Source organism: Anguilla anguilla, chromosome 14 (assembly GCF_013347855.1).
Source record: "Anguilla anguilla isolate fAngAng1 chromosome 14, fAngAng1.pri, whole genome shotgun sequence".
Taxonomy (NCBI): domain Eukaryota; kingdom Metazoa; phylum Chordata; class Actinopteri; order Anguilliformes; family Anguillidae; genus Anguilla; species Anguilla anguilla.
The window spans coordinates 10,768,281-10,789,061 of NC_049214.1; the positions used below are offsets into that span (position 1 = coordinate 10,768,281).

Genomic DNA, 20,781 nt, shown 5'->3' on the forward strand with positions numbered 1-20,781 from the left:
CAGTTGTTCAGGCGCGCGCGGTGTGATTTAGAGGCTGGGAAATGGTGACCGTGAGAAAACTGTGCAGAAATGCCAGGATGTCGCCAAGTCTATACCACCGTTAACACCCCCCCCCCCCACCCCCACCCGAGCCTCGCAGAGTCTGGACTCAGTGTCTCATCCATCAACGCCCCAAAGGCCCCTGAAGGAGTCGCACAGGGTCCTCAGTAAAAATGGGAAAAATATCCCCAGTTAATAATAATTTACATATTGCATTAACTAAGCATTTCAGAATTTTAAAATTTAAAATACAGTCGACCTTGCCTGCATTACAGATCCCTGGTAATGTTATCATAATGTATTACATTTTTACATTGTGCTAAAAAGCAACAGGTGATACATATTAATAAAATCTGCCAGGAGAGCAGACTTGGCTTCATGTGCTCGTGTGTAATGCGGCCTGCAGTGGGCGCTGGGTAAAGGGGCCAGCAGCCACAGGCGGCTCACCGTAGGGGGCCCTAACGCGGGAACCCCGGTTTTGCCAGTCAGCGGTTTCGCCATTTGATCGCGCGCTTTAAAGCCTCAGCGCAAGGCCGGCCGGCCACCCAAGGGAGCGGGGGGCGTGCGGGGAACGGAGCCTTCACGCCATTTTCCACAAAAAACGCAGGCGGCATCCCATCAGAGAAGCAACGCAGCACGCCAAACACCCCCCACCCCCCCCCCACCCGCCCGCCCCGACCGCGCTGGAACCATCAATGTGAAATACGCCCGGGCGGCACGGCTCAGGCCCGTAAAATTTAAATATCGGCACAATAAAAACCGCCTTTGATCTCGCGGCGCCGAGAGTGGGCCAGACACCCTAAATTCAGCAGCGAGGACCGCCGCAGCGCGCAACGCCGTCGTGTGGAGTTTTTCCACCGCCGGATGAATCCGCATCACACTCCCCCCCGCATTCAGCAGCTAGAAGACAGAGGAGAGGAGACTGGGATCAAAGGAGCCCCCCTTCACCGTGCTCCCCCAACCCCCCCTTCAGCACGCGTCACACCTCTCTGTACGCCAAAGAGAGTTAACCGCGCCATTAGCTACTCAACAGACCTGCCGCTTACTGTGTACTCAAGACTCATTCTCATAACCAGGCTCTCCCATTCTCTGCGGTGCTTTACCCACAATCCCCAGCCAAAGTGACACCATGTACAACGGCTTCATCTGCAACAGCGGCGCTCAGAACAGATTAAGGAAGTAAGCGTCTGTCTTGCCTCAGAAAGAAACTTGAGGCACATCAATTTTTCACCTGTGTAGATTTTGCTTTTTTGAAAAAATGTATTTTTTGTGCATTTTGCTTTGTCAAATAAAAAAATAAATATGGCAGGATCTTGAACATCTGATGGGTTCTGACAGAGAAATGATGTGGCATAAAACAATCTTAGCTATGCGCCCATTGCTGGACTGCATCCAAAAATATAAATAGATGGTAATAGAGGAAGTCATGCTGTTTTACATACCATGTGTGGTAAAGGGAAAAAAAACAATCTTTGCACACTGAAGAGAGCAGAAGGAAGCATTAGAATGGAAATGAAAACAGTCCAGTATCTTATCAATAAGGCCTTCCACACTGCCCTGCAGTATTTGATGCAGATAAGACTCAAAGGGCTTTTTATGCCACCTTCTGAATCTCAGAAACGGTCTTCGCAGCCAAGTCTTGAGCACAGATGATACGAGAGTGCTGTGGGAATCCAGATCAGATCCAGCGTGATGTGATGCCACTGGTACTTCTGAGCCCCATACAATTTGTATGTAAATGGATGCGGGTCCAAAAATATAATAATAATAATAATAATACAATCGGACATTACATTACACACTTATTTACAAAAGCAGATCATCTAACAGCGATTTATTCAGCAGAATTTATATACTCTCTGTAATGTCTTGGATTCAATCCTCCAACCTCCAAGCCCAGCTCTGCATCCACTACACCACATTGGCAACATTCACGTTAGATTCCTACTCTATTCCTAGTCTAATTCCTGCTGGCTTTGGCACAGGTGGAGGGTAGACCCGTACACTTAACCCATTTGCATGACGCTTTGCACCCAAGCACACCTCAGGATTGTTTGTTTGTTAAGTCAGCCGCTGAGATGCGATAGTGTTCGAGCCACACAGTGCTCGGGTTGCTACCGCTCAGCTGAAACCCCAGAACAAAAGAAGAGGTGGCGGCCTCCTTTAAAGTTGATGCAGGCAACCAAAACAGCCTTAATTGAGGGGTTCTGGGAGACAAATTGCCTGTTTGGTACTCCTCCCAATAAACGCATGCAGTAATTATGCCAAGTGCTAATGGCCAGGGTGGCAAAGTGCTCTAATGATGCTATCAAAGAAGAGACAATGAGCTCAGGAGGTCTAAGAACAGAACTTGACAGCTGTTATCAGGGTTAATTCCTCCCTTCTAATTCCTCCACATTCTATAATTGGAAGGAAACGCCTTTTAAAGCAAAATGGGCATTCTATCCTGTTTATACAGCATTTTATTAACAACTTAATTAAAGACACAATCCAGAAAGGAAAATCTCAAAGAGTCAGCATCCCCCCCTCCACATTTTCATAAAAAATAAATGTTTGAATGTTTTTAAAAATAATTTTTCCCCAATTAATTTTCAGAACATTGCTTTCTTTCAAATGAAAATTAATACAAGAAAGCAGAGACTTTTGAAATTCGAAAAAAAAAAAAAAAAAAAAAAAACCTGCAACTGGTTTTACTGTAACATCAAACGCCTTTCATCTTCCACCGCCGCGCCCCGTCTCACCCCCACCCCCCTGGATTTATTTACCGAGTTTTCACCCCAATTAAATCCCCTTCCTTTCTGCCGCCCGCAGACGCAGCCTCCTAATTCCTGCCCATTAGCCCAGCTGCGGCAGCAGCTGACTCCTGGTCTGCTCTCTCTCCGAGCGCCGGCGATGACAACATGTGCGCCCCGATCCGTACGGGAGCGCACGGGAATTATCTCCGCGGATCAGGCGGAGATAAACCTCCCATTCACAAATTCCAAAAAAGTTCCTCCCCTCTACTGTCACTGCCCAATACGCCGCTCTGCGTCAAGGAAAGCCTCTTGGAAACGAAGAGGATCTTTTTTTTTCTCTAAACGCATCCCAGGCAGACCTGACGAGAGGGGCGTGTGCAAATGTACACATTAACACTTTGAATGTCGCCGGAGAACGGCGGGAACCATAAGACGCGTTCTGACCCTCCTGAAGAAAAGCCTCAACTCCAGCATGAGCTCCACCACATCACAACTACGTCAAAGGTACAGAGAAAAAATTCTGGCAATGTGTCTGTTTTACAGTACAGTATGCAGGCAAGGAAAATCACACCATTTTCAGGAGTACCTCCAGCAACAATTTGTCTTCAGCCTTCCACAAAACTGTGTGCAATAAATAAATGAGACAGAAAATAAATTCCAAAAGAAATCATAAGTATAATAACAATTCTGCCTATAATCACATTTCTCCCTTTTCACATATATTGCCATGATGTACCCAAATGCTGTGATAGAAAGTCACACTAAAACACAACAATCAATACAACAGATCAAAAAGGATGTGTGTATACACACACACACACAGTGTTTTCACACTTCCTCTTTTGCCCAGGAAAGTGTTAATACAAAGGTATAAAACTCCTGACTGAGATCTGTTAATGGCAGCCCCCCCCCTCCCCACTCCCCACCCGCCACCCCCACGTTCCGCCCTCCGTTAGCCACACACAGTACCGCAGCGGCGCGCGCTGTAGCCACGGAGACGGCTCTCTTTCCCCTACCTGTAGCCCTCGCCTCCTCAGAATGCTGGACTCGTCCATGCTACGCCGCGACGCCGCTCATTCCTCTCTACCGGCGCATAGCCATGCTGCACTGCCCGCCCGCTCCGCCACGCTAAATCTGATCTCAGCAGCTGCTAAACACTTACATCACGGCTTATCTGATTGGAGGGGGGCAGTCAGCTGACACCTCCCCCCCCAGTTCTCTTCTCCTGTAACTTCAGGACAGAGAGAGAGAGAGAGAGAGAGAGAGAGAGAGAGAGACAGAGAGAGGGAGAGGGAGAGGAGGGCAGCAGAGAAAGACAGTGTTTGGTTAAGAGAAAAAAGGTATAGGCAAAGAGGTAGAGCGGGGAAAGAAAGGGAGAGACAGTGCTTGTGTGTGTGTGTGTGTGTGCATGTGTGCGCGTGTGTGCGTGTGTGTGCATGTGGGTGTATGTGTGTGTGTGTGTGCGTAAGTGCGTGTCTGTGTGTTTGAGACAGTGCATGTGTGTAAATGAGAGAGGGAGAGTGGGTGTGAATGAGAGTAAGACAGAGAGAGAGAGAGAGAGAGAGTGAGTGAGTGTGTGTGTGTGTGTGTCTGTGTGTTTGAGACAGTGCATGTGTGTAAATGAGAGAGGGAAAGTGGGTGTGAATGAGAGTAAGACAGAGTGAGAGAGTATGTGTGTGTGTGTGTGTCTGTGTGTGTGCGTGTGTGTCTGTGTGTGTGCGTGTGTGTCCGTATGTCTGTGTGTGCGTGCATGCATGCGTGTGTGTGTGTGTGTGTAAAAGAGAGAGACTGACACACAGAAAGGGAGAGGGAGAAAGAGAGAGTATGTGTGTGTGTGTGTGTGTGTGTGTCCGTGTGTCTGTGTGTGTGTGTGTCTGTGTGTGTGTGCGTGCGTGTGTGTAAAAGAGAGAGACTGACACACAGAAAGGGAGAGGGAGAAGGAGGGACAGACAGTGGCAGCTCTGATTCAACTCCGCAAGTGGGGGGCCACAGATTCATTTCCCCTGGAGCAGGCATGCTTCTCTGCACCCTGGGTGACCATGAAACAGACAGGAAATCCTACTCCGGATTGTTCTGATCTCAATAACAATGCTGCCCGCATCCTGTCCGCTAACAGGCTCCTGCCATTCAGTTTATAATTCTGCACAATCCTCTTTTGCTCCTTTTTTTCTGTCCCGGGAGAGATAAGAGGTCCGGGCTGAAGGTTAGGCCGTGCTGAGGCAGCCGCCGGTGGCACCCTGGCCAGGGGCCCGCAGCTGGGGGAGAAGCGGGCCGGAAGCCAATAATAACAGCGTCAGGAGACGCAGCCGGGAGGCCAAAGTGCGACAACTGCACGGAGACCGCTTCCCGCCACACCGCAGCGCATGTGGGGGAAGATGGGAAAAAAACATCCCAAAACAACCAAACAACCAGGAACCCCCTGCTCCCCCACCACCACCACCACCACCACTTTCCACACCATCATCCCTGTCCTATAACGGCGCAGTCATTTCCATAATACAACAAATCTCTTGTCAAATTGGAAAGGCGGAATCCGGCGCGACTGTGTTTGCGCCGAACGCTGGCACGCCGCAGCGGCAGCGGAGTGGGGTGGATTAGCATAGCGCCCGCGCAGCGACCGGGGCTCCCTCACACACCGCCGCGCCGCGGCTGCTGCTTCCCCGCGAGCCGGCCCCGCGCAAAGCATTAGCATTTAGAGAAAATAAATTGCGCGATTTCCATTACGCCATTTCCATCCGCCAATTTCACAGTCTGCTTCAGCCTGTGTTTTTTCTGCATGCGCTCTCTCTTCCTGTCCCTCTCTCACTCTCACTCTCACTCCCACTCTCTCTCTCTCTCATTTCAATTCGTTGTGACTGCTCTGTGAATATTAAGTGGACCCCCTCGATTCTCCTCGTCTCTCCAGCCAGGCTCAAATGATTTTTGTTATCGAACGCAGAAAAGAGTGGCGGCTACCTTCGGCTGAACAAATTCAGTAAAGGTCAGAGAAAAGAGCCGCCAAATAAACTTTTTTTCACATCTCACCCCCACCTCCCACCTCCCACCTCCCACCCCGAGCACACACACACACACACACACACTTACTTACGCACACACAAACATATACACACGCACACGCACGCACAAACACACACTCACTTACACACACACACACAAACATATACACACACGCACATGCACACACACACACACACACACACTTACTTACGCACACACAAACATATACACACGCACACGCACGCACAAACACACACTCACTTACACACACACACACAAACATATACACACACGCACATGCACACACACACACACACACACACTTACGCACACACAAACATATACACACGCACACGCACGCACACACACACACTCACTTACGCACACACACACACACACAAACATATACACACACGCACACGCACGCACACACTCACACACTCACTTACGCACGCACACCCATATACACACACACGCTCACGCACGCACACGCACACACACCCACACCCACACACACACCCATCCTCGACCACTGCTATTCAGCTGAATCCAGGATTCCATTCATTTGCAGCACCCAGATAAGGAAGACAATGTGTGCGCACACATAATTAGAATTTCATGTAAAAGGGTTTCATTTAAAATGTGAAACTTCTGCTGTGAAAGAAGAAGGTTGAACAGAACGTCACCTCTCGGTGTTTGAACAATGGCACCGCATACTATTCAGGGGATGGAACATCTTGCTACATTCACATGACTACTCTCCAATGAGTGCTCCGCGTCTCAGCCACTTAAAGGGACCAAATTCCTTTTGAGACTCAAAACAGGGTGAGATTGTTGCAGAAATGTATCAAGGAGGAAAAAAGAAAAACTGAAGCAAATGCAGAGGCTAGTATTTCTAACAGCTGGAGGGGCGCTGGGGGGGACTTCTGAAACAAAAACTCAAATAAGCATTCGGTGTAACTGTACTCTGTCCGTTTAAAGAATTGTTCCAACAACAACAGCGTTCCGGCCTGCTAGCGTGAGGTCCAAAACCCGGTAATTGCCTGGAAGTGATTTCATTGTCAAAGGCAAGACCTTAAAAGTGACACCTATTTCCTGCAGACCCTGCGGAAGGCACTTGAGCAGTTTACGGTTATGTGACTCATTTTAGCAGACGTCCAATTTTTTAAAAATTTAAAAAAACAAAAAAAAAAACAAGGCAAGGACAATCCGCCTTTGACCAATACCGTGGCAGCAGTCAGAGGACCCTTATGGGAAATGTGGTGCATTGTGGGCTATCACTGAGCCTCTGGTGAGTAGCCAGGCACATTTGTGGACCCTGGGGGCGGGGGGGGGGAGCGCGGGGGTCTCTGAGCCTCATTTCCTGCCTGCAGGCAGGTGGGCCACCGGAGTGGCTTCCTTCCCCAGGAGGGGGGGCTGGGCTGAGCTGAGGGGGGGGGGGGGGGGGAGTGAAAGGAACTGGAGGAGGAACACACTGAGGAGCATTAACTGGAGGAACACACTGAGGAGCATTAACTGAGGGACCCTGAGCCCCCTGCACATCCCTTCTCTCCTACGATTTAGCAGAGGAGGTGGGGGGGGGGGGGGGGGGGGGGGGGGGTGTGTGTGACAGAGCCTTTTAGGGGAGAGGGAAAAAATCTATCCAGGGCAGATGCAGCACCATGCTAAACAGCCTGATGCAATACAGAGCACCCATTCACAGTTCAGCTCGGCCATCGCCAAAGCTTAAAAACCCAATTCAACAAGTGGAAGGTTCCAGACAATCTCTCAGCTCCATCGTTAGTGCAGCTACAGCAGTTTATATACCTCACAATTGAGGGATGTAAAATACATACTTTCAGTCACTTCCCCTATAAAAATGGCCAGACTGCAGTTCAAATCGGTTCTCTCCCCTGTAGGGAAAGCAGCTCTGTGCAGAAACACAGCACTGTCACTTTGTGATTTAACACATGGAAATGAGAAGCGCAGAGCAGTCTGCCAGCAGCCTGACATCTCTACTGTAGCCGCTTCGCCAGAGAGCTTCCGTCTGACTTCTCTCCTCTGTGCACACAGTAATAACACGCTGACCGACCCTAATGTGCCAAGGACGCGGGGCCGCGGGGCCACACCAAGAAGACGGATTTCAAATCTCACAAAGAGCGTGATGTCGGAACAGCTGACAGCAAAGAGACGAATGAGGACTTCGTCCCGAAGCAGTCCAGGCCGGCCCGGCAGTGGAAATGACCGCTGACACGTCCACCTTGGAGGACTCCGTGTCCCAGCAGACAGCGCTCCGTAGCGCACCAGCACATGAACGAGCGTCGCCTCGACGGGGAGCTTTTCAATCTGCGGCCCGCTGGGCGCGAAGGCCGGGCCGCCCCGCGCCGGTCACAGCGCCCCAGCTGCAGCGCAGGCGCGGCCCGCACCGCCAAAGACCTTCAGGTGACCCCTCCGCCCCCTCGCCACCGCACAACAAACAGGGCCGGGGCCTCACTCCTGAGGGGGGGGGGGAACCCTCCACGGACAAAGCACTCTGTCTCTGTCCGTTAGCATCCGCGGGCAGACGCCGCGCGCCCGGCTCGGCAGCCTTCTCTCAGAAAAGCTCTCCAGCGACGACGAGGAACGGCTCGGAATCCGACGCGTCGCCCGCCTCGGCCTGGGAAGCGGCGGGCAGGACGTGTGACGGCGGGCGCCTCCGCCAGGCGGCACAGTGAACTCAACGAGCCGCCGGGGCCAGACACCGCCCGCGAAGCGGAAGGAGTCCAGAACTGGACCCGCACCGTAAAGCGCCGACGCAATTTAGAAGCTTGTGCCCGAAAACTGTGAGGCTGACTAGACGCTCGGGGAAAAGACAGAGAGTCCGGGGTGCAGTGAGACAGTCGGACGCTGAGGGAGATGGTGAAAGAGGGGCTTCACCTGCAAGACCGCTCTGCCAGCCCCAGTCCCACCCCCAACACCTCCTATCTGCCCATTAATATGGCCAATTATCAGATGAACTAAGCTTATGCCATAATACACTTACATTTAAACAGAAATGCACAGTAAATATTTGCCAAAAGCAGCCTTTTAGAACAGACATGTCTTGTGACAAAGGCCATCTGGAGATTACCCTCCTTACCTTTTGTTTTTAAAAGGCTTTAAAATAATATCATCGGCGGCTTGTGTTATTATTTGCCAATCTTGACACTGCTTTCCAGTATTTCCACTCCATCACCTGAGGAAAACGTTTCAGTTTAGCAAGCATTGGCCTGAATGCAGTTTTATCATTCCTTCTGTGAAACAGCCACCGTAGCACACAGTGAGACAATCATCTGAATTTAAATGGCACAATATAGAAATAAAGATTGACTTACGGCGGATTTGTATCGAATCGTTAACACACAATTGCAAAGAGGTAAGTTACGTTTCTGGGGTCTCCCATCCCTATTGGTATGAGCACCGTATTCTCTACCCTGAGGTCATGGTTTAACCGCTTTCAGGGTGGGGGGAGGGGTGAACACCACTATCTGTTAAGGACATCTCTGGCCATAATAATGAAGTTGAATGCGAATCCACAGAGCCACACAACATCAGGATTATGACAATCTTATCTCCGTATCTGGCCAAAAGAAAAGTATCGATTTGCTGTCAAACTTTATCACGGTCGAGAGTGAAGCGACGCAGGCTGAACAGAAAAACACACTCAGGGGCACAGCTGAAGAGCAGAGGAGGAGGAGGGGGGGGGGAGAGCGAGGAGTAATAAGGAGAGAGCTCGAGGGGAGGGGGTATTTAAATACTTCCACAGGGGGGAGAGCAGAGGTTAACAAAAACAGCTCGGTCTGGCCGCGGGGGTGGTTGACGTGCCAGGCTTAGAAAAAGCCGAACGTGCTTTATGACAAAACCCACCCACTGAGAATCAGACAGAGGAGCCAAGTGCGCCAGACTAAGACATTTGGACCATCGTGGCGTTCAGCTTAAACTACTCTGTGATTAACTGTGTGCTAAATGATAACTGAATTCAGGGAAATGGCTTGTTGGCTCATTAAAGGGGACAGTACTCTAAATTTCCCCACACACACCCCCACCCAATCACAAAACAAGCTAGTTACAGTAATAGTGGGCTTCATACGATCACAGACCTAAAAATGGCAGTGCTTACTGCCCTCCTTCCCAGAAGTCAGTCCACACAGTGACGCACCTCTCAGCCATTTTAGCTGGTTCTCTGATAACGTAAACACAGGAAATGAGTTTGGTCTCTCCTCTCCTCTACTCTACGTCCTTCCTCGGGTTTTGCGTGTTCTTTCCCAAAGTGGTTGCACACGAGGTAAAACGAATACATGTATTTTTTTTAATGCTGTCAAAGTGTGAAGTACCAAGCATTCAAAAGTGTCAAAGTATGAAACTAGATATACTAAGCATTCCTCAAAAAGCCATTTACTTGGTGTGTGCTTGGCCTGTGAAACCAATGACCTTCCCAGGAAAATGTGTGTCCTTTTATGAAGACATACATGACTACTACTATACTGAGGGCTCTTCAAATTCTGACCCTGTGAAGGTGCCCTTCAATCTAACACTGGCTAAGATAGTATACTGTGTGTACGGCATCTACTGAATGAAGCACTTGCCACAGGCATAGCAATTATCAGTAATCAGGACAACTTGAAAAGGACATTGCTCCACTGTAAAGGAGTAGCTAAGTGCATTAAACAAAATGTCCACAAGGCTGAAAGCATCCTGGCATATCAAAACAAATAAATATAAAAAAAGATCAGGAATTCAATTCAGCTTGAACAAAACAGACCAAAAAAGTATAGCCATTCATCCGGAAAGGAGCAGCCACTAAAATAAAGAGAGGATTAAAAAGACAATGTGTTTTTAATGAACTGCATAACTAAATGGCCCCTGAAGGTAAAGCATTGGATGCAGGCAAGAAAATTAAATTTGATGGGACTGAGTAAATCTACTGTTTTGCAAGTCAGCACAGGACACAAGAGGCTACAGCGAGTCACGAATGGCACAGGACTCAAAGGCAGATGGTCATGCACAGTGATTTGTCAAAAAAAAAGAAAAACCATAAAATAAAAATTATTACGCGATTATGAGCACCGTAATGAGAAGGAAGCCTTTTAAGGAAGTGAATTTGAGGATTAAATATGAAGGATGAACATAATAGTTCAGAACAGTTACATAAGCTTTCCGTGATTACGTCCTCCAAGTAATCACTGTAAGCAGGTGTTTTCAAAAGCAGTTCTGGGGGACCTCTGTGTGTACTGGCTTTCATTGCAACCACAATTGCCACCCTAGCAGTGTTGCAAGCTCTTAATTGTTATTAGACACTGTTACTGTCTTGAGGGATTTTACCCTATAATGTCACATTTGACCAGTAATAGCTATGCGTGTCATGAATAAATGCTCACATGCCAGGACTTTTAATCAGTCAGATCAAATAAAGTTTCCTTTTCAATAATGTACGGTATGGCAAATTATCTATTTTTTTTCATTGACTACATAATAGACTCACAGGTTAAATAAACAGGGTCACCTGGTTATTAAAACCAAATCAATGCGCCAAAATTGTGTATTGTGTTCAAATAAGTTCAAGGTCCAAAAAAATTCTGAATAAACAAAAACACCTTGTTGTTTTCAACAACGTTAATTGATCAAGAGATTGACAGCAACAAACATCAGCAGACACCGTGATCCCCCAGGGGCCTCCTTTAAAGCACTGAACCCCCCCCCCCCCCCCCCCCCCCCCCCACCCCTCCCCCCGGCTTTTAAGCAGTGCCAAATTTGTGGCCAATAAGGCTTTGCATCTGCATGGAGGACATTTGTTTCTTTAATGTGGGGAAACTGTCCGCCAGTCCTTTCCCCTCCATTTAACTGCTATTTCCACTTAACACGTGTCATCAGTAAGGTTTATTAGCCCCTCCTCCTCAGGACAGCTGGAGCTTCCCATCATGCACCCCAGCTGCAAATGTGCAGCTTAGGGTTCGGTTCTATGCATTTCAGGGAGGACATTTCAAAAAGTTAGTGAAGCAAAAAATTAAATAAACAAGAGTGCGCTACGTTTCCGGTGAGAAAAATGCCGGAGCAACAGCGCCACACTCCGCAGGCACAATGTTTACAGGCCGGGGCCTGGTATTCAGCCCGGAGCACTGCTATTGGACAGGGAGACGCAGAACCTCAGGGAGCACACTGACTGGACAAGCGGACGTGGGAAAAAAACGACCGGACAGTCTATTCAATGTACAGCTTTCAATTAAACAGGTGGGGAAGCGAAGGTGCCCTCAATAGGGCAGCTTGCTATGGCAGTGAGTTGTGCTCTTATTGAACGCCTTTGACGCGCTAGAATTGGCAAGGTCCCCAGAGCGAGCTGAAGTTAATGGAAGCAGAGGTTGCAGGGTGCATGCACAGCAATCATTACTTGACAATATACTTGGTCGCAGATTTTATAAGTTCTAATACAAAAGACAGAAGATTATTTATGATTAACAGACACACTCAACACAAATGTAACAGAACTGTAACTATTTAATACAACAGAATAATAGTTGTATAAGTCTTTTGGGGGGAAAAAAAATCAGTAGGGATGCTTTCACATTATGACCCAATTTTTTGAGCAGCACCCTGGATCAATTCCAGAAGTCGCAAATGGGGACAATTTTCCCTCGGACAGGAAAAATCGAATGTGCCAGGATTTCATTATGTGATATACAATTTTTTAAAAAGACTGGAACTACCAGGGTTCAAAAGGGCGTCGTGTCCGTTCATGTAGCGAGCCGGTCGTTTCTTTAGCTGCTGCTCAAGCATCTTCCTAGCCCGCCCAGTAGCACTGGCTCACTGACCCTTAAAAAAAAGTCCCGTAATGTTTCTGTGCACTGTTGCCAACTGGCCTTTTATCCTTTCACTTCCTCAAACAGATAAATGCATTCCAACTCTCGTTCTAGGCTGCACCCTGCTTGTTTTACCCACTTTGTGCTTTGCCCCTTCCCTGCTGAAAGAGCACTCTACACCCAGTGCCAGTGAACAGAGATCTTTTCCCAGAATTCCCTGCTGTGTTCCTAACTTGTACTGAGGAGATAATTATGGTGGGCAGCTCAACTGTCTTTGTACAGAACTACAGGCTAGACTGTGCCCACATTCAAATCAATGAGTGACACTGGCACCTAAAATATATCTGTCATTTTAAAAGCAAAACCTAGTAACTTTTTTCCTTATCATTTTATTTTAATGTATAATCCACTTCCAAACAGATACAGATAACTTACTTACTTGAATTCAAAAGTAATTAACATATTTTTGCATCTTCAACCATTTTGGTTGCAGTACTAAATAGGCTTCTAATATGTATTTACAAATATTTAGCTATTTTAAATAGAAACTAAATTACATAAATATTTATTATTGATATATTAATGGATGGATGGACAGACATAATTATAAAAATGGATGAAGTGTCTTAGTGACAGGTAAAATTATCCATCATTCACAGGCGCTAAATCAAGAGGTTTGCAAGTGGCCAGCCTGTAGGCTCCCCCAGCTGGGGCCAAGCAAGACACCCCTGCCAAAGCACAATTACAGCAAAATCAATTCTTTCAGTTCTTTATTTGAAGCATCCCAGTTCTCCTCACAATGTCAATATGAACAAATCCAGGACCCTCAAACGAAATCTCACAAACAAAAAAAAAAGAATAAAAGATGTGTGGCCGACTTTCTTTTCATTCTGTTTGAAACTCTATTTTTGATTCCACCACAGGATACATATTGACCTTAACGATCTCGGGAGGTTCCTATATTGGCAATTCCACACACCCACCCTCTGCAGCGCTTTCTGTGAATGACATCACAAGGCAGCGGGAGCGAGGTGTTGGGATACTGAATATTCCCTTTCATCTTAGGCAAATGGGCTTTACCGCGCGAACGCGTACAGTGCATCACGGACAGAGGGCCCGGAGAGGGGAGACACTCTGAGGGCCCAGAGTTCAGAGAACAGCCGCTCAGTCTCTGCCCTGCGCGAGTCGGGTTCAGTGCAGAAGGTCTGCTGCTCGGACGGGTAACCGTAGCGGTAACGGTCAGTAGCGGTAACGGTCGCCGGTTCCTGTTTGCTCAGCAGCCTCTGTGCTGTGAGGAGGATCTTTCCTCTTGTTTTCCAGAGTTACATTAAACTCTGTGGGGTTCTGCGAGGGGGGAGCGGCGGGGAGCGGGGCGGGGGGGGGGGGGCGGGCACATCAGCGATTCCGCCCGTGTGCCCTCACAGCGGCGCGGGCGGCTGCGGTCAGCGACGAACCCCTTCACAGCTGGCCGCGCGCGGGACAGGCGGATAGAGATGAAACGCCGCCCGCCGCAGCAGCGCGGGCTGCTGGGAAACGGCGCCGCACAACGCCCGGGGAGGAAGAGGAGGCCGAGGGGAGGAGGAGGGGGAGGAGGAAGGACGACGCGAGGAAAACACAAAGGGGCTCTCTTCAAGCTAATCCGGGCCCTCCGTAATGACTTTGTGTTTGTACTTCATTGACCCTCGGCCTCGCCGATCATTAATTTCAATCAGATAGCCTCCATGAGGTCCCCGCTCCCGTCGGCCCCATCCGAGGGGGGGAATCAAATGAGATCTCGCCGCATCGGGGGGGGGGGGGGCTTCTCATCGACACCAGCCGGACCTCAGGGGAAAGGAGCTCGACTTTATGGATTTCCGAGCACGATTTGGGCTGGGGGGGGGGGCGGGGGGACGGACGCGGCCCAGAAAACCTCTGTAAAGACTACTAATTTGCGAAATAATGAATTTTAAATTCGGCACTGCACCTGAAACAGCGTGGGGCTGCAGTTCCAGCAGCGGGGCAGGCCCTTTGAAAATGATTCACTTATTTACACCGAGCCAGAAACCCCAAAACACGCGCGTCGTGGTGCGTCTATTCAATGAGCCGTGGCCACAGGATGATTTCAAAGTCAACCTTCAATCAAAAGAACGCGTACACCGTGCAAATATTACAAATGGATCGGGGTCCTCTCGCTGTACAAAATAATTACCCCGGAAGGAAAAAAAAAAATGCAAAAGCCACAGTCTGGGGGAAAAAAAAAAACTTCAGAAAGCAGCTCTAGGGCACTGGGTTTACAGAGAGGAGGAAAAGCTGCTTGAGAGAGATGAATCGCAGAGTTACCACCTGCTACCACGCTGAAACCAGGCAGCAGAATACAAGCGTGCAAAAAAAAAAATAATAATAATAGATTTGAAACATTTTGCGCACAAAAGAAAAACGAATGCAAGATGCCTTAGGGAGGCGGCTAACCAAAGGGCGTTTACGCCATTTATGGACGCTTCGTTTCCGCAGACCAAGCATTCCCTTTAAACGGAGAGGGCTGAACCCTTGGCATGAGCGTGGAGACGGGTGCGACCCGTTCTGAGCGCAAACAATGGCCGATAACCAGGAGCGAAACTCGGGGCTGCGCTACATCGGTGGATAGGACACCTGCAGGGGCGTTTCCCTCAGGCAGCACAGCGTGTTCGCTCGCACAAAACAGTATGCAAAACAGAGAGAGAGAGAGAGAGAGAGGTCTCATGCTGACGAGAGGATCAGAAGCTCCCTTCTCCATTCTGATGATGATCCCCTCGTCAGCTGATGAAGATGCATTCAGAAGGCATTTTGTTAAAAAAAAAATCTGTGATGGGGAAAAAAAAATGACTTCTCAAGGAAGGAATGAAATTGTGCAATTTGAACATGCCTGCATCAACGCAACAGTGAAGATGCAAGAAATTAGTAAAAACAGAAAGGGAAATTATCAGAGATTACTTATTTGGCAAACGTGAACACAGCGAACACCCTGATACCATGACAGAAAAAAACTGGTTAAAAATAACTCATTAATTTTAGAAAAATCTCTTTACTTGTAATATGGAGTTGAGTAGTGTCATTAGTTTTGTAACTATTGTATGTATTTTTACTTTTACTTACTAAGGTTTTTAACGGTTGTCCATTATGCAAAACATTGTTCATAAATTTGTTCTAAAAAGCAAACAACCTCTATTCTCAAACACACAGGACAACTTCACTGTCAAATCAGCTACACAACCAGTCCATACTGTGTTCCCAGGGAAACAGGGACATGTTTACAAGGGGAAGTGCCAGTATAATGCTTTTGATCCATATCAGTTCATGAATTTGTTGATGTTTTTCCAGAATGTTAGTCATTCAAGTTAAGGCTGATAGTCCTTTAGGGGCTCTTTAATTGAATCTAAGACTAGACAATGAGGACAGATGACTACAAAGAGACAACATCTATGTTAAGGCCAGAAGAAAAATAAGATTTAATCGATCACATCGACATAGCCAGGAGGACCCAATGAATCATGTGTGCACTGTGCTTTTTTTCTATTGAAAAATCTTTTACGCCCTCTAGTGTAATAGTCAGGATCTGCAAGAAACTGTACAATTCCCTCCAATCCCCCCGACCTTTTGTCCTAAACCAAAAAAATAAATAAACTTATTTCATACAAATACAAGCACTGCATCAATTTTTCACTAACCAGATTTGCGCACAGTACTCTTGTTGCCTACAAACCACATGAAAATGAACCATCTATGAAAATCAATGATTGCATTACCGAAAGTATTCAAGAGAAATGGGCCATCCGCTGAATTTCAGGGGATTTTTCTGCCAGAACACTAAACACTATACCACAGCCATCTCTGTAATTGCCCCTTTGAAGGCATCTTGTGAAAGCAATGATTTTAAACTAGGGAGTATTACCACTGGGACCGTTCTGAGTTCAGATCCCTGGCATTTCAGAAATATAACAGGTAAAAGTTGCTCTCGTACAACAAGGGCACGGAGCCCTATTTGAGCCCCGCCTCCTTGCTGGTTGCCAGAGGAAAATAAGAAGAAGAAAAAAAAAGTGACAGTCGCTGCTCCCGTTTGATTCATGGCATGTCAGAACTCTCATTACACTTCCCTATCTGGCCCTGTCAGAGCGCCCAAACAGCACTGAACAGACTCAATTTGTTTTTATTTTTTTTTGCATTTTCCAGCCCCCCTGGGGGAGAAAATTAAAAATAGACCTGACACACTGCTTACTGGCGATGTCAGTCAAACACAGAGTTCCATGAAGACGCTGTAATTAGCCGAGAAGAGCCACGGACGGCATGATTTCCTTTCTCTTAAAGACAAGATTGTGGTTGTCGCGGCGGCTGCGGTGGGGTGACGCCAACCTTGTCTTTAATTGCCTTCGCAGTCTCCCCTGGCGTCCGTCACAACCCACAGACGGGGTACAATGCTGCAGCACCTCAGATACTACATTATCTCTGCTAAGCGTCTTTTTCATCCACATTTCCAAGGCTGTACAAACCTGCGTCCTCTAAACCTGGTGAAACAATGGCGCCTGTCACACCTGTCACAACATCCCCCTCTTCCCTCGAGCTCCGTCTTCTAAACCGCTGCCATTGTGCAGAGGAACCGTACGCGGAAGACAGAAATACCGCGAAACGATCAAAACTGTTTCCAGACTGAGCATGCTTGCTTTGACACGGGTCACACAATTTAACCTGTTTTTTTTATGTTTTTTTTTTATTGTAATGCAAATTCTTGAAAAAGCTGCAAGTAGAATTATACAGGGCAACAGAAAGATGTGTATTTTTACCCCATCAATGGCTTGTCAGAATATTGTACAAGCCAAACACAAGATAACAATTCACTAATATAATCTAATGAACAATATCTACAAACAGACACAAATAGCAAAGTGCCACAGGAAGAGTTCTTCAGTCATAAAACAGTATTCAGGGCAGCTTTGGATGACACAAAAGGTTGGGGCACATAAATGCATTTCAAATGCCAGGTGGTGTCAAATTAACTTCAGGACAGTGTAATATGACCACTTTGTCTTCCTTTTCCACTCTCTTTTTACATTTCATTCCGTGCGCACGGACCGGGAGTTTGAAAGCTCGTCGGTACACTGAGCTTCCCGTGTCACAAGCCGTGTCTGTTCAATCCCAGCCATGTTGCTAATGATGGTTAGCGACCCAAGTGTGTTTAATACAGCATGGGGAGGGCTCAGCAAACCATGCAGCCATTTATGAAAGAGGTTAGTCATCCATCCAAAAAACTAAAAAAACAAAAAAAAAAGGACGGTACATTTCACTCACAACCACGACGCAGTCTGAAACGCTTCATCGTGCAACAAAGGGCACACCCCCATTACACCTGACAGAAAACCAAAATGAAACTCAATTATCTTCCTTGTGAAATTAGAATGAATGCGCTTGAAGGTGTCTTTAATAGGAATTTCAGAGAGCAATGTAGCATAGCATTGCTGGTGCCAGCGAGCAGGAGAGGGCGCCTTTGTTTTGCATACAGAGACTAAAGGTTGCAAATCACCCTTACCTGTAATCTTTTTTCACCATATCTGCCAAGAGTTACATCATGGAATAAACTGTTAATCTGCACACATCAAATTACCCCTCCTTGGACCACAAGTATGATAAATCCATTAAACAAACTCCGGCAGTTACTGTAAAATGCAGAGTATATGAGGGTTTAGTTTATTGGGTACAAACAAGTAACTAGATTTACTCCACAGGTAAAAGCACATCACACCTAGAACGGCTGAAGGGATTGCTCCTCCCAAATCAATGCTGGACAGTTCCTCTTACCTTCTGCAGGAAAGACACCATCCAAAACCAGTAATGCTCTCATTCTGCAGTGAATAGTGCCCAAACGTTGGTTCACAGGCCAAAGTTGGCCTACCAAGGCCTTTGTTTCGGCCCATGAAAGGGTAATTAAAATATAAATAATTTTTTATAAGTTATGGAAAAAATGAAAAAAAGATTTAATCAGATATTAAGGAACCCCTATTGGGGTACTAATTTAAAATATTTTTTTAAATAAATAACATATGTACCAATGCAATCATAATGCACCAGTAATAAGTACTGTCTGAAGTTCACATATACATAATTGCCTATGCATGTCCAAGCTGTAATGTTACACATTGTACATCCACTGAAACATGCATAACGCTGCTCAATTACATACTTACCTTTGCATCTGAGAATTTAGATATTTTGGCTCATGGGCCAATGCTGAGACTTTGCTCGGGACCATTAAGCTGAGAAGTTTGGGCATGCCTTTTCTAAGGTTTCAACGGTTTAACTGTAGATCTCATACTTTTATTTATTTTGCTGTACAGTACATGTCTGGCCAGTGGGTGTCACTGTGCGAGTGTGACTGTGTACACAAGCGATGAGGCTGTGCAAAACTTGAAGTGACATCACGTGATGGTCCTTGCAAGAAATTTAAGGGGTATCGTGATAGACCCGCATGAATACTGTGTCATATATACTCATATTTGGAAGATGTCATTCCACACACTGGCAGGTTACTGGCCAATGGCTTTCTATTTCCACACTAATGTTGCAGAAAGACACAATCAAAAGCTGGAACTTAAGCATGTCACACACATGTACCATGAAAACCACACATTTTCAAGATGATTGTTTACCGTTTTAAAGCTCTTTTCAAAATGTACTTCACTATATTGCACTAAAAACATAAATCTTTTTGAAGGCGCTTCATTTATTTTTTAGAGCTTGACCCTTAAATTCAACAAAACAAAAATAAGGTAATATTTTCACTGTGCTGCTTTCAAAACAGAGCGATGTTGATAAGTTGATGCAAATGGCAACGCGCAGCCTAGTTATTAATGGCACCCCAATACTCCCAAAAAAAGATTCAAAACAAAAACAACATCAGAGTTGAGCACTAACCAGGCTGGCGGTGAGGGACGGGGCGGACTTTCCGAGGGTCTGCGAGCGCATGCGCACCAGGTTGGAGGCCTCCGGGGGCGGCTGCCAGGCCTGCTGGGAAGAGGCGTAGGGCAGCAGATACTTTCCTGTAGGATGAGAGCACGGTGGCTGGGTCAGAGCACAGGCAACCCGAAAAGAAAAAAAAAACAACAATAATAAATCACTGTGGAGATGGAACTTCCACTGTCTGGGAGGATTAGATTGAATGGTGCCAGGTCACGGCACACTCAATCTACTTAGCGTGACACCTGTGACGCAGTGACTATTTTAATCCACACCGGCACTGCACGTGTTACTGAGCAACAAGCTCACTAGGAGGGTCTTCGTCTTTGGAAATCTTCGAGTTTGTGGCGATCCAAGCACAGCCATCACTCCACAGTGTGAGCGTGTCAGACGATGTAGGTTTCTAATACTCACTGAATTAAAATGACTAACCCTTTCAGGATTTCAGTGACCAAATCAATTAAAGATGGAGAGAGGGACATGACGGGAGAAGTAAATGGGAATTGTTAGCCGGGTAAAAACACAGCGCGGTGCAACCTAAAATCAGGGGACAGAAATACGAAGCGGCAGCTGCTGAACATTAATTAGCGCAAGACAGCAAAGCAAAGTATGGATTAGAAAACCTCCATTCTTCTTCAGCGTTGGAGCTGGGCTTCCACATGCCGTGAATATTTCTACTTCCTGTTTAAGGAAGCACCGGCAAGAAGGCGCACGGACCTGCTGCCAAGCAAAGAGGGTTACTGATTTTGGCAGTGAGAGGAGGGCCATCCATCTGTACCACAGTTCTGTGATCTGCACCCCTCGCTGTCTCTCTCTCTCTGCGGCAGTTTCTTCCTCATACGCCACGCAGTCGGGGAGGCTGGCTGCTCAGCGTGAGTCATGTTGTTGATTGAACCGTCCCTCTAAGGCAATTCACCTGTAGATCCACATTGCCTCAGCACAGTAGCAACAGAAATAGGGTTCTCAATATGAACAATGAAAAAAAAAAAAAATATATATATATATATATATATATATATAAATCCTCCACCTTGGCCTAAACGGATACTTGGCAAAATGATATAGCTTGCTGCCACGGATTTCTGAGTGGTCAGAAAATCCATAATCATCGCCACCGGGTCAGAGGAAACTAAATCCTCAAAATGAAAAGCGGAGCCGATTATGGGCTCCATCTCTCACCAGCCGCTGTCCCGTGTTTTCTTGCGATTAGCGTGTTGCAGTTCATTAGGTAACGTTTTTCCATTTTTTTTTTTTTTTTG

At 47.0% G+C, this 20,781-nt stretch overlaps 1 protein-coding gene across 9 annotated transcripts in view; it reads right to left on the bottom strand.

Annotated features, from left to right (window-relative positions):
- Nucleotides 1-20,781, bottom strand: part of mast4 (microtubule associated serine/threonine kinase family member 4) — a 149,144-nt gene that overhangs the window by 90,570 nt on the left and 37,793 nt on the right. For 7 of the 9 annotated variants that reach the window (XM_035390074.1, XM_035390067.1, XM_035390065.1 and 4 more), the window contains exon 3: nt 19,481-19,605. In XM_035390074.1, coding sequence (XP_035245965.1) covers nt 19,481-19,605 — 125 coding nt within the window. Of the gene's footprint in view, nt 1-3,790; nt 3,986-19,480; nt 19,606-20,781 lie in introns of those variants that run through there. The other 2 variants (XM_035390072.1, XM_035390069.1) reach the window with 1 other exon arrangement.